The sequence below is a fragment of the Choristoneura fumiferana genome, chromosome 29 (assembly GCF_025370935.1).
Source record: "Choristoneura fumiferana chromosome 29, NRCan_CFum_1, whole genome shotgun sequence".
NCBI lineage: Eukaryota > Metazoa > Arthropoda > Insecta > Lepidoptera > Tortricidae > Choristoneura > Choristoneura fumiferana.
In genome coordinates, this window is record NC_133500.1 from 8,988,582 (window position 1) to 9,000,783 (window position 12,202).

Below are 12,202 nucleotides of genomic sequence, written 5' to 3' on the forward strand. Positions count from 1 at the left end.
TTATGTTCTTCATATACGTATGTATATATTTTTTTCTAGATTTTGTGATTGAAATTGAGGGTTTTGTGTTAAGAACATCATCATCATCATCATCCCAGCCTATCCTAGTCCTGCTGGGCACTGTTGGGCACAGGCGTCCTCTCAGAATTAGAGGGCTTGGACCGTAGTTCCCACGCGCGCCCAATGCGGGATGGGAACTTCACACATACCATTGAATACCTTTGCAGGGTTGTGCAGGTTTCCTCACGAACAACTGACCAAAATTTCAAGACTAAACCCAGCGTTTGAAATTTCAACATTTTATCCCGTGGGAATATCGCGATAGAAAGTAGACTACTTATGTGTTATTCCAGAAGTCCAGCTACCTACTTACCAGATTTCATGACTATAAACCCAGCGGTTGTTATTTCGTTATTTCGAGATTTTATCCCTATCCCGTGGGAATATCGGGATAAAAAGTAGCCTATGTTTTATTCCAGATGTTCAGCTATCTACATACCAAATTTCATCCAAATCCGTTCAGCCGTTTCAGCGTGAAAGAGTAACAAACATACTCACTCACTCACTCACTCACTCACTCACAAACTTTCGCATTTATAATATTAGTAGGAATATTAGTAGGATTTATGTCGTCATTTCAATAGTCTTGTCATTCACTCATTCAATTCATTCTTGAATCTCTCGTGAATCGACCTATATGAGTGAAAATCACGAAAGCTCCATCTCTCCGCTCCGCAGGTGTACAGCGCGTGCGTGATAGTAGACTCGATGGCGGCGGCGGCGGTCCGCGGCGCGCTCTGCGCCTGCGTACTGGAGGGCTCTCGCTTCTGCGTGGGCGGCGACGCGGGGCTCGCGCTCATAGACCTGGAGCGGGGAGAGATCACGCCGCGCCGCCAGCACGCGCCCGTCGCGCAGGCGGCTTACGTGCCCGAGGAACAGCTGCTGGGTATGTCATCTATATCTATACTTACTAATAATATTATAAAGAGGAATGATTTGGATGGAGGATGTTTGTTACGAATTAACTCAAAAACTACTAGACCGATTTTAAAAATTCTTTCACTATTAGAATGCAAAATTATTCCAGTGCCATAAGGCTATATTTATTACCTGAAAAAAATAAGGTTCCGTACTAAAACTTCAATAATGTGCCTCAGAGTGTAAAAAAAGTTGCAATAATACAATATTTTCATTAATACGTAGTCTCTAGGACATTTCCCGCACAAAAAAGTTGGGGACTAATGTAGTCTCTAGGATGCGTGACGGGTTAAGAGCGTTTATATCTGCTGAGCTGGCAACGTAGCATTTTTGTTAGTTTTTCTCGATTATTCCATAAAATTTGAATGAAAATTAAAAATGTAGTCTGATAGAACTCTTCTTTATATATAAATTAATGTGTGTACTTCAATAATTATTCGTGATAGACTTTTGTATTTTTTTAAAAGGAATCAATGTTTATTAACGGTTTTTAAAGAAAATAAAAGTCTATAACGAATAATTATTGGAGTAGACACATTAACTTATATGTCGACGAGAGCGGAGAGGAGAGATGAGATGATGATGATGGATGAAATGAGAGTACTTCCGTCTCGCCGTCAGGATGCGTTCATGATGTAGGTACTTGAGTGAGAGCTTCAATAAGAACTTCTTTTGGAGTGCAGGTCTTTTATTTCACCAACCTATAATAATTAAATCACTGAACCAATCAGGGTATGTACAGAGCTAATCGATAGACGAACCGACAGAGTCATTAGCCAGGTTTTGTCGTCCCTATGGTCCGAAGTAGAATGACGTTCCGGCCAACGAGCCCGTCCACGTGCACCGCAACCGGTAGTTACGTCACACGGCGTTCGCCGCCATTTCGATGTTGTAATAGTCAATTGCCAATCCTATAAGGCTTGATTATTGCAATCCACGACATATATATTTAAGAAGAGTTGAATCAGGGCACATTTTGAATGAGGGCTATCGTTTTTTGTCTCACTAGATGGCGCACAGTTGCGTGAGATTTTTAAGTGTGGCTTCCAGTCTGTTAGGATTGTAATTTTACATGAAAGAGGTTTGTAGTATTTAGTTTCATCTATGGTTTGTTTAGAAGATTTTCTGTTATGTCAGTTGGGTATGTCAAGTAAATAGAACTACCAGCTAAATATATTCAATAGTGTTACAGAAATCTTACTGTTTTATTGGTAGCTTGCTGAACTCTATCAGGTTATGTGGCCCAGCATCAATAAAACTAGTAAAGAGCAGTGAAGTATATTTATCTCGGTATAAAATAAAGTGAAATATGAAGTGATTTTTTTTCCTGTCAATGGTGAAAATGGAAGTTTCAGGATTAAAAATGAATGTAGAGCGCTTTGATGGAAATAATTTTCGTCAGTGGAGGTTCCAAATTAAATGCGCATTACGAGCAAAGGGTATAGACATTAGTATGGAGAAACCGAAAGATACGAAAGAAATTGAAGAGTGGAAGAAAAATGACGGCGCGGCGATGTTTATTATAACGTCTGCAATGGATTACAGACAAATTGCGCTAATTGAAAATTGCGAGAATGCGAAGCAAATTATGGATAAGCTTGAATCGATTTATGAGCAAAAGTCCGAATTCAACAAAATGTTGGTCCATGAGAGATTCTATAACTACAAGATGAATCTGTCAGATGGTGTAGCACAACATATTTCTAAAGTCGAGAGCCTGGCACAACAGCTTAAGGATAGTGGTGAAACAATAAGCGAGACTGCTATTATTACTAAAATTATTAGTACTTTACCGTCAAAGTACCGCTCCCTAAGACAGGCGTGGATGTCGCTTGAGAAAACTCAGCAAACAATTCACAACCTCACTGCTCGACTCATGGATGAAGAAGCCAGTCTGACAGCTGAAGAACAAAACGAAGTGGCCCTTGTGACGGCCCAGGAGAAACAGAAACAGAGTCATGATGACGCTGCGAATACTCGTCAACGCTTTGTCTGCTATAATTGCAATAAGCGCGGCCATTTTGCTAGAGATTGTCGTGCAAGGAAACCAGGACCGAGACCTTTCAATTCCAATCAAGACAACAAGAGTAACATGGTAGCATTCCATGTAGTTGAGAATGCCTGTGCTGCCACTGATTGTAATGATGATGTTTGGTTACTAGATAGTGGAGCATCTGTACACATGACCTATAGAAAGGATTTCTTCCTGCATCTGCAAGAATATAGCAGTGGTTGCAACAGAATGGTGAAATTAGGAAATCAACTCGAACTTAAAGTAAAAGGCATTGGCACAGTGCTGATAAAGAAATGTCTTAATGGACAATGGGAGACTAATATTTTAAAAGAAGTTTTGTATATACCAGAACTTCGCAGGAACTTATTCTCTGAAGGAGCCGCCATGCGTTTAGGTTTTGTAATACTGAAGAAAGACATATCTGCACTGATCTATAAAGACGATGAAATAGTTTTAACTGCAACTCAAAAGTCGAATAATCTTTATGAAATGAATTTTAAAACAGTTATCAGTGCAAGTTGTAATACAGTTCAAGCCTCAGAAGGAAGTTTGAAGGTTTGGCATGAAAGACTTGGACACTTAAATGTGAAAGAAATAAGAAATATGATTAAAAATGGACAGCTTCAGTGCAACGAGAATGATTTAGAAAAATTTGTTTGTGAAGCTTGCATGTATGGAAAGCAAACACGTATTCCATTCCGTAGTTCTCATCGAGGTGAGCTCGGCCGGGAGACCTGGTCTACAGCGATGTCTGCGGGCCTATGAGTGAGTCTTCGGTGCAAGGTATGAGATATTTTGTCCTTTTTAAAGATGCAGCTTCGAGTTACTTGTATGTTTGCTTCATGAGGCACAAAACTGAGGTGTTGGATCATTTTAAAACATTTAACGCTATTGTACTTAACAAATTTGGTCATAACGTAGGCATCTTACACTCTGATAATGGCACAGAGTATGTCAATAATAATTTTAAAGAATTTCTTAATCAAAATGGAATTGTGCACGAGTGTACTGCACCGTACACACCTCAGCAAAATGGACGGGCAGAGAGAGAATTACGCACGATTGTTGAAAGTGCTCGTACAATGCTTTATGGACGCAGTTTGCCCATGAATCTGTGGGCAGAAGCCGTGGGTTGTGCGGTGTATCTGTTGAACAGGACATCTTCTAGCCAGACCCCGAATATATCACCAGTTGAAATCTGGTCGAGTGAAAAACCAAATTTACAACATCTGAAAATATTTGGATCAATTGGTTATGTTCATATTCCAGACGCATGTAGAACAAAATGGGAGAAGAAAAGCCAAAAGATGATTTTAGTAGGTTATGAAAATCAAAACTATAGAATGTTTGACCCTGACACAAATAAAGTAAGAATTTCTCGCGATGTAACTTTTGACGAAACTACTGATGTTTCTTTCAGTAAGGAACCTGTTACAATTGAGTTTGGTGAATCTTCTTGTGATAAGACCTCAGAGCAAAATCCAACTTTAGAAGAGCCGTCAAGCCCACAGTCACAAGAGGAAGGTGACACTAGTTATGAGAGTTTAAGAAGCAGTGATGAAAGTGACTTGAATTATGAACCTCCTCAAGCAGTACGTGACGCGCCAGGCGTTCCTACAATGACTCTACGACCTAGAAGGCCCATAAATTATGAGGCTAATTTGATTGAGTCCTACGAACCGCCCACTTATGACGAGGCGATAAAATGCAAAGAGTCTGACAAATGGTTAGCAGCAATCAAAGAAGAGCTTAAAGCTCATGAAGAAAATAATACGTGGACTATCATAGACAAAACTGATAAAAAAGCAATTACGTCAAAGTGGATTTTTAAAATTAAGAAGAATAAAGATGGTAAAGTCGAGAAATATAAAGCACGACTGTGTGCTAGAGGGTTTAGTCAAGTTAAGGACATTGACTATTCTGAGACATTTGCGCCAACAACTAGATATGATTCAATCAGAATGTTATTAAGCATGGCTGCCAAATATAATTACGAAATAGTACAATTCGATGTAAAGACAGCATTCCTGTATGGAGACCTCGAAGAAGATATTGTGATGGAGATTCCAAAAGGAGTGTATGCTGAAGCTGGTAAAGTGTGCAAACTTAATAAATCTCTGTATGGACTCAAACAAGCGCCTCGGTGTTGGAACATTAAGTTCACCAGCTTTCTGAAATCATTCGGGTTTTTACAACTGGACTCAGATAGTTGTGTATTCAGCAGTCGTCTTAATAATGAAAGGGTGTTGTTAATACTTTACGTAGATGACGGGCTGATATTTGCTTCAAATAATGATACCCTTGATTTTGTTATTAAGTCACTTAAAACAACTTTTGATATAAAAGTTCTAGACTTGAATTGCTATGTTGGATTAGAGATAAGGAGAACTGAAAAGTCTATCCGTGTAAGTCAAACAAATTATATAGACCAGATTATAAAAAAGTTCAATATGTCTGGTGCTAGTGCTTGCTCTACGCCTATAGATTGCAATGTTGTATTGAAAAGCTCAGATGGAGAAGAGAAAGAGTCTGTCAGTTTTCCTTACAGGGAGGCAGTAGGTTCTTTGCTGTTTTTGGCTTTAGTCTCACGACCAGATATCTCGTATGCCGTAAATTTAGTTTGCCGGTATGTTAATAACCCGAACTCTAATCACGTGAAAGCAGTTAAGCAAATAATTCAGTATTTAATTGGAACAAGACATTTTGGAATAGAGTATAAAGGAAATGCTGATCTAGTGGGTTACTCAGATTCTGATTATGCTAGTGACGTAGAGTCAAGGAAGTCAACAACCGGTTATTTGTTTTTAATGAATAATGGACCAATCACTTGGACAAGCCGTAAGCAGCAAACCATTGCGTTATCCACTATGGAAGCTGAGTTCATGGCTGCTTGCGATGCCACAAAGGAACTCCTATGGCTCAAGCAGTTCTTGTATGAGTTAGGAGAGCACCAAAATTCTATAAAGCTTTTTGTAGATAATCAAGCCGCTATACGATTAATTTGCAATCCGGTATATCACCAGAGATCAAAACACATTGATGTAAGGTACAAGTTTATTAGAGAAAAGGTTGAGCAAGGAACATTGACAGTAGAATACATTGAAAGCTCTAGCCAGTTGGCAGATTTTTTAACAAAAGCACTTCCTTGTCAAAAGTTCTCTATTAATAGAAACCGAGTTTTATGTTTAACGACGAATGGGTCTAATTAAATAGTGGGAGGTCAGTTTTGTCCATACCTAACTGGATTGTGTTTTACCTTATATTTTATTGTTGTTTTTCATTAGAAGAATACATTGTCAATATGTTTTATTTACTTGATGTAAAATTAGTGGGAGTGTTAGGATTGTAATTTTACATGAAAGAGGTTTGTAGTATTTAGTTTCATCTATGGTTTGTTTAGAAGATTTTCTGTTATGTCAGTTGGGTATGTCAAGTAAATAGAACTACCACCTAAATATATTCAATAGTGTTACAGAAATCTTACTGTTTTATTGGTAGCTTGCTAAACTCTATCAATTTTTATCCATCCATTCCTTAAAACAAAGTTTACGATTAAAATCATATTTAATGCACCTTAAAACCGTACCATAAAAATATCCAGCAACCACAGTGTTGCTTAGTCTCGTTTTGTTCGGAAAAAAAGGGAGGACAAAAGTTTCCGAAAGAAAAAACTGTCTCAAAACACAGACATTTATTGCCCCGTAACGCATAAATAAACCCGCGTAGCTCACCCAAAAACTATGAGATTTGACATTTCGGAGACCTCACGCTACACTAGCGCCTCTAGCGGCGAATTCATTCGCGATAGCCCTCATTATGGCAATACGTGGTGTTTGTTCCAGTGGTGATAGCGGGTCGCGGGCGGCACGTGCGGCTGGTGCCGCTGCGGGCGCTGGAGTGCTCCGAGGTGGAGTGCGTCAAGCTGGCCGAGTCCAAGGGCTGCGTGCTGCTCGCCGCGGGACAGCTCAAACACAATACCTACGGGTTCGCTGTCGTCTGCAAACGGCAGGTCACTGCCTTCCACTCTCTTGTATTATCTACTAATGTGTAAATCATTAGAGCATAGCAGCTGAATTGAAATTACGGATTTTTTTTTTAATTCCCGTGGGAATTCGTGCAAATTAAATCGTGGTTTTCATTGATGTTTAATTAAAAACAGTCATGTCAAATTTCATGACTCTAAGTCCAGGGGTTGTTATTTCGAGATTTTATCCCTATCACGGGAATATCGGTCTACATACCAAATTTCATCCAAATCCGTCCAGCCGTTTCAGCGTGAAGGAGTAACAAACATACTCACTCACTAACATTCGCATTTATAATATTAGTAGGATAATAAATAGCATGGCGAAGGTATTACAAAGATTAGGGGCCGGCCACATTCGGCCGTTATTCTTAGTTTTAATTGGTCCTTTATAAAGTACGCGAGGCCTCAAGAGGATATACGCTTTTGGTTGACCATATTTTTCGCGTATTGAATAACACTATATTTGCGATTTTCATATTAAATACAAAAATAATATATCAGAGTCTGTGCCCATTAGTGTTTGTAACGGCGGTTTAAACATGGCCGGATCGCGGCGTGAGCGCAACGTAAGGTCTCTAATACTATTGATATGTTAGCGATATCGCAGTGACACTGAGACAGCGAATAATCGCTGCAATGTCGTAAGTTGCAAGCCGCGTGTTTTTGTCAATTCCGACACGCTAAGGGACCGTTGCTCAAAACGTCATTCTGTACAGTCACTAGTAAGTAGGTACTAATATCTGACACAATAAAGGTGCCCCCACATACAGTCGCTCGTCGTTCGATTGCAGCGATAAATCTGGTCACGTGACCTGACCACATTTTGAAGGTGATTTTGAATTTCTCGCGACTCGAAAAAGTAGCGTCGAGCAGCAGCGACAAGATGGCTTCCTGCAGGATTGATACAATACAATACAATTCAAAGACTCTTTATTGTACACCAGAAATAGTAAGCGTTACAGAATTTATCTTGGCCTTGGAAGCTGATTTCTTAATCTCATTTAGTAGCAGTCGTGGCAGTGGTACAAATAAAAGAAATTGGGGAGTGAATGAAAAAAACAAATAACAATGTTTTACCGAAATTGAAGAGCTTTGTTTTTCCTGCGATAAAGCTCAACATTTTCAGCATTATTGCCATATGTCACGTGGCCAGATTTGACGTTGGAAACGAGCGTCGAGCGATTTTATGTGGCCGCGTCCTAAACCGTGCATCTGATAAGCATCTCTCCGTGCATCTAGGGCCGGTAGGACGAGGCAGACACGCCACGGTCATCTACATGACCAACATTCAACTCGAAACTAATCCTTCTGCAATGGAATTAAAAATCAAGTTGATTTGTCGCTGGTTTTTCTATGGCGTACAGAGCACGTCACTTCATTCGTAGTGTGGCGGTCTAGGGGTTAATGTGACTTTTCGGAGCTTCAAAGTTTAATCGAGTTTATTTGTGATCAGAACGCGTACATAGTGAACGTGTACGAGATAACCCGCACGGCGGCGCGGCGCTGCCGCATCGCGGAGCTACGCGCGCCCGGCGCCGTCCACAGCGTGCAGCTGGCGCGCGGCCGCCTGCTGCTGGGGTACCGCGGGGGGTTCGCGGCACACGCGCTGCCCGACCCGCGCCGCCCGACCACGACCAGCCCGCCCTCTGTGAGTACACAAGGACACAGTACACGCACACAGCGGCAGCTGGCGCGCGGCCGCCTGCTGCTGGGGTACCGCGGGGGTTCGCGGCACACGCGCTGCCCGACCCGCGCCGCCCCGACCACGACCAGCCCGCCCTCTGTGAGTACACGCGGACACAGTACACGCACACAGCGGCAGCTGGCGCGCGGCCGCCTGCTGCTGGGGTACCGCGGGGGGTTCGCGGCACACGCGCTGCCCGACCCGCGCCGCCCCGACCACGACCAGCCCGCCCTCTGTGAGTACACAAGGACACAGTACACGCACACAGCGGCAGCTGGCGCGCGGCCGCCTGCTGCTGGGGTACCGCGGGGGGTTCGCGGCACACGCGCTGCCCGACCCGCGCCGCCCCGACCACGACCAGCCCGCCCTCTGTGAGTACACAAGGACACAGTACACGCACACAGCGGCAGCTGGCGCGCGGCCGCCTGCTGCTGGGGTACCGCGGGGGGTTCGCGGCACACGCGCTGCCCGACCCGCGCCGCCCCGACCACGACCAGCCCGCCCTCTGTGAGTACACAAGGACACAGTACACGCACACAGCGGCAGCTGGCGCGCGGCCGCCTGCTGCTGGGGTACCGCGGGGGGTTCGCGGCACACGCGCTGCCCGACCCGCGCCGCCCCGAACACGACCAGCCCGCCCTCTGTGAGTACACGCGGACACAGTACACGCACACAGCGGCAGCTGGCGCGCGGCCGCCTGCTGCTGGGGTACCGCGGGGGGTTCGCGGCACACGCGCTGCCCGACCCGCGCCGCCCCGAACACGACCAGCCCGCCCTCTGTGAGTACACGCGGACACAGTACACGCACACAGCGGCAGCTGGCGCGCGGCCGCCTGCTGCTGGGGTACCGCGGGGGGTTCGCGGCACACGCGCTGCCCGACCCGCGCCGCCCCGACCACGACCAGCCCGCCCTCTGTGAGTACACGCGGACACAGTACACGCACACAGCGGCAGCTGGCGCGCGGCCGCCTGCTGCTGGGGTACCGCGGGGGTTCGCGGCACACGCGCTGCCCGACCCGCGCCGCCCCGACCACGACCAGCCCGCCCTCTGTGAGTACACAAGGACACAGTACACGCACACAGCGGCAGCTGGCGCGCGGCCGCCTGCTGCTGGGGTACCGCGGGGGGTTCGCGGCACACGCGCTGCCCGACCCGCGCCGCCCCGACCACGACCAGCCCGCCCTCTGTGAGTACACAAGGACACAGTACACGCACACAGCGGCAGCTGGCGCGCGGCCGCCTGCTGCTGGGGTACCGCGGGGGGTTCGCGGCACACGCGCTGCCCGACCCGCGCCGCCCCGACCACGACCAGCCCGCCCTCTGTGAGTACACAAGGACACAGTACACGCACACAGCGGCAGCTGGCGCGCGGCCGCCTGCTGCTGGGGTACCGCGGGGGGTTCGCGGCACACGCGCTGCCCGACCCGCGCCGCCCCGACCACGACCAGCCCGCCCTCTGTGAGTACACGCGGACACAGTACACGCACACAGCGGCAGCTGGCGCGCGGCCGCCTGCTGCTGGGGTACCGCGGGGGGTTCGCGGCACACGCGCTGCCCGACCCGCGCCGCCCCGAACACGACCAGCCCGCCCTCTGTGAGTACACGCGGACACAGTACACGCACACAGCGGCAGCTGGCGCGCGGCCGCCTGCTGCTGGGGTACCGCGGGGGTTCGCGGCACACGCGCTGCCCGACCCGCGCCGCCCCGAACACGACCAGCCCGCCCTCTGTGAGTACACGCGGACACAGTACACGCACACAGCGGCAGCTGGCGCGCGGCCGCCTGCTGCTGGGTACCGCGGGGGGTTCGCGGCACACGCGCTGCCCGACCCGCGCCGCCCCGAACACGACCAGCCCGCCCTCTGTGAGTACACGCGGACACAGTACACGCACACAGCGGCAGCTGGCGCGCGGCCGCCTGCTGCTGGGGTACCGCGGGGGGTTCGCGGCACACGCGCTGCCCGACCCGCGCCGCCCCGAACACGACCAGCCCGCCCTCTGTGAGTACACGCGGACACAGTACACGCACACAGCGGCAGCTGGCGCGCGGCCGCCTGCTGCTGGGGTACCGCGGGGGTTCGCGGCACACGCGCTGCCCGACCCGCGCCGCCCCGAACACGACCAGCCCGCCCTCTGTGAGTACACGCGGACACAGTACACGCACACAGCGGCAGCTGGCGCGCGGCCGCCTGCTGCTGGGGTACCGCGGGGGGTTCGCGGCACACGCGCTGCCCGACCCGCGCCGCCCCGAACACGACCAGCCCGCCCTCTGTGAGTACACGCGGACACAGTACACGCACACAGCGGCAGCTGGCGCGCGGCCGCCTGCTGCTGGGGTACCGCGGGGGGTTCGCGGCACACGCGCTGCCCGACCCGCGCCGCCCCGACCACGACCAGCCCGCCCTCTGTGAGTACACGCGGACACAGTACACGCACACAGCGGCAGCTGGCGCGCGGCCGCCTGCTGCTGGGGTACCGCGGGGGGTTCGCGGCACACGCGCTGCCCGACCCGCGCCGCCCCGAACACGACCAGCCCGCCCTCTGTGAGTACACGCGGACACAGTACACGCACACAGCGGCAGCTGGCGCGCGGCCGCCTGCTGCTGGGGTACCGCGGGGGGTTCGCGGCACACGCGCTGCCCGACCCGCGCCGCCCCGAACACGACCAGCCCGCCCTCTGTGAGTACACGCGGACACAGTACACGCACACAGCGGCAGCTGGCGCGCGGCCGCCTGCTGCTGGGGTACCGCGGGGGGTTCGCGGCACACGCGCTGCCCGACCCGCGCCGCCCCGAACACGACCAGCCCGCCCTCTGTGAGTACACGCGGACACAGTACACGCACACAGCGGCAGCTGGCGCGCGGCCGCCTGCTGCTGGGGTACCGCGGGGGGTTCGCGGCACACGCGCTGCCCGACCCGCGCCGCCCCGAACACGACCAGCCCGCCCTCTGTGAGTACACGCGGACACAGTACACGCACACAGCGGCAGCTGGCGCGCGGCCGCCTGCTGCTGGGGTACCGCGGGGGGTTCGCGGCACACGCGCTGCCCGACCCGCGCCGCCCCGAACACGACCAGCCCGCCCTCTGTGAGTACACGCGGACACAGTACACGCACACAGCGGCAGCTGGCGCGCGGCCGCCTGCTGCTGGGGTACCGCGGGGGGTTCGCGGCACACGCGCTGCCCGACCCGCGCCGCCCCGAACACGACCAGCCCGCCCTCTGTGAGTACACGCGGACACAGTACACGCACACAGCGGCAGCTGGCGCGCGGCCGCCTGCTGCTGGGGTACCGCGGGGGGTTCGCGGCACACGCGCTGCCCGACCCGCGCCGCCCCGAACACGACCAGCCCGCCCTCTGTGAGTACACGCGGACACAGTACACGCACACAGCGGCAGCTGGCGCGCGGCCGCCTGCTGCTGGGGTACCGCGGGGGGTTCGCGGCACACGCGCTGCCCGACCCGCGCCGCCCCGACCACGACCAGCCCGCCCTCTGTGA

The 12,202-nt window shown here is 50.4% G+C and overlaps 1 protein-coding gene across 1 annotated transcript in view; it reads left to right on the forward strand.

Moving 5' to 3' along the window:
• The window catches only part of gek (serine/threonine-protein kinase gek), an 83,691-nt gene that overhangs the window by 54,142 nt on the left and 17,347 nt on the right, over positions 1-12,202 (forward strand). The window contains 4 exon segments of the mRNA XM_074109510.1: positions 739-946; positions 6,835-7,001; positions 8,473-8,643; positions 8,646-8,667. Of these exon segments, the coding sequence (XP_073965611.1) occupies positions 739-946; positions 6,835-7,001; positions 8,473-8,643; positions 8,646-8,667 (568 nt within the window).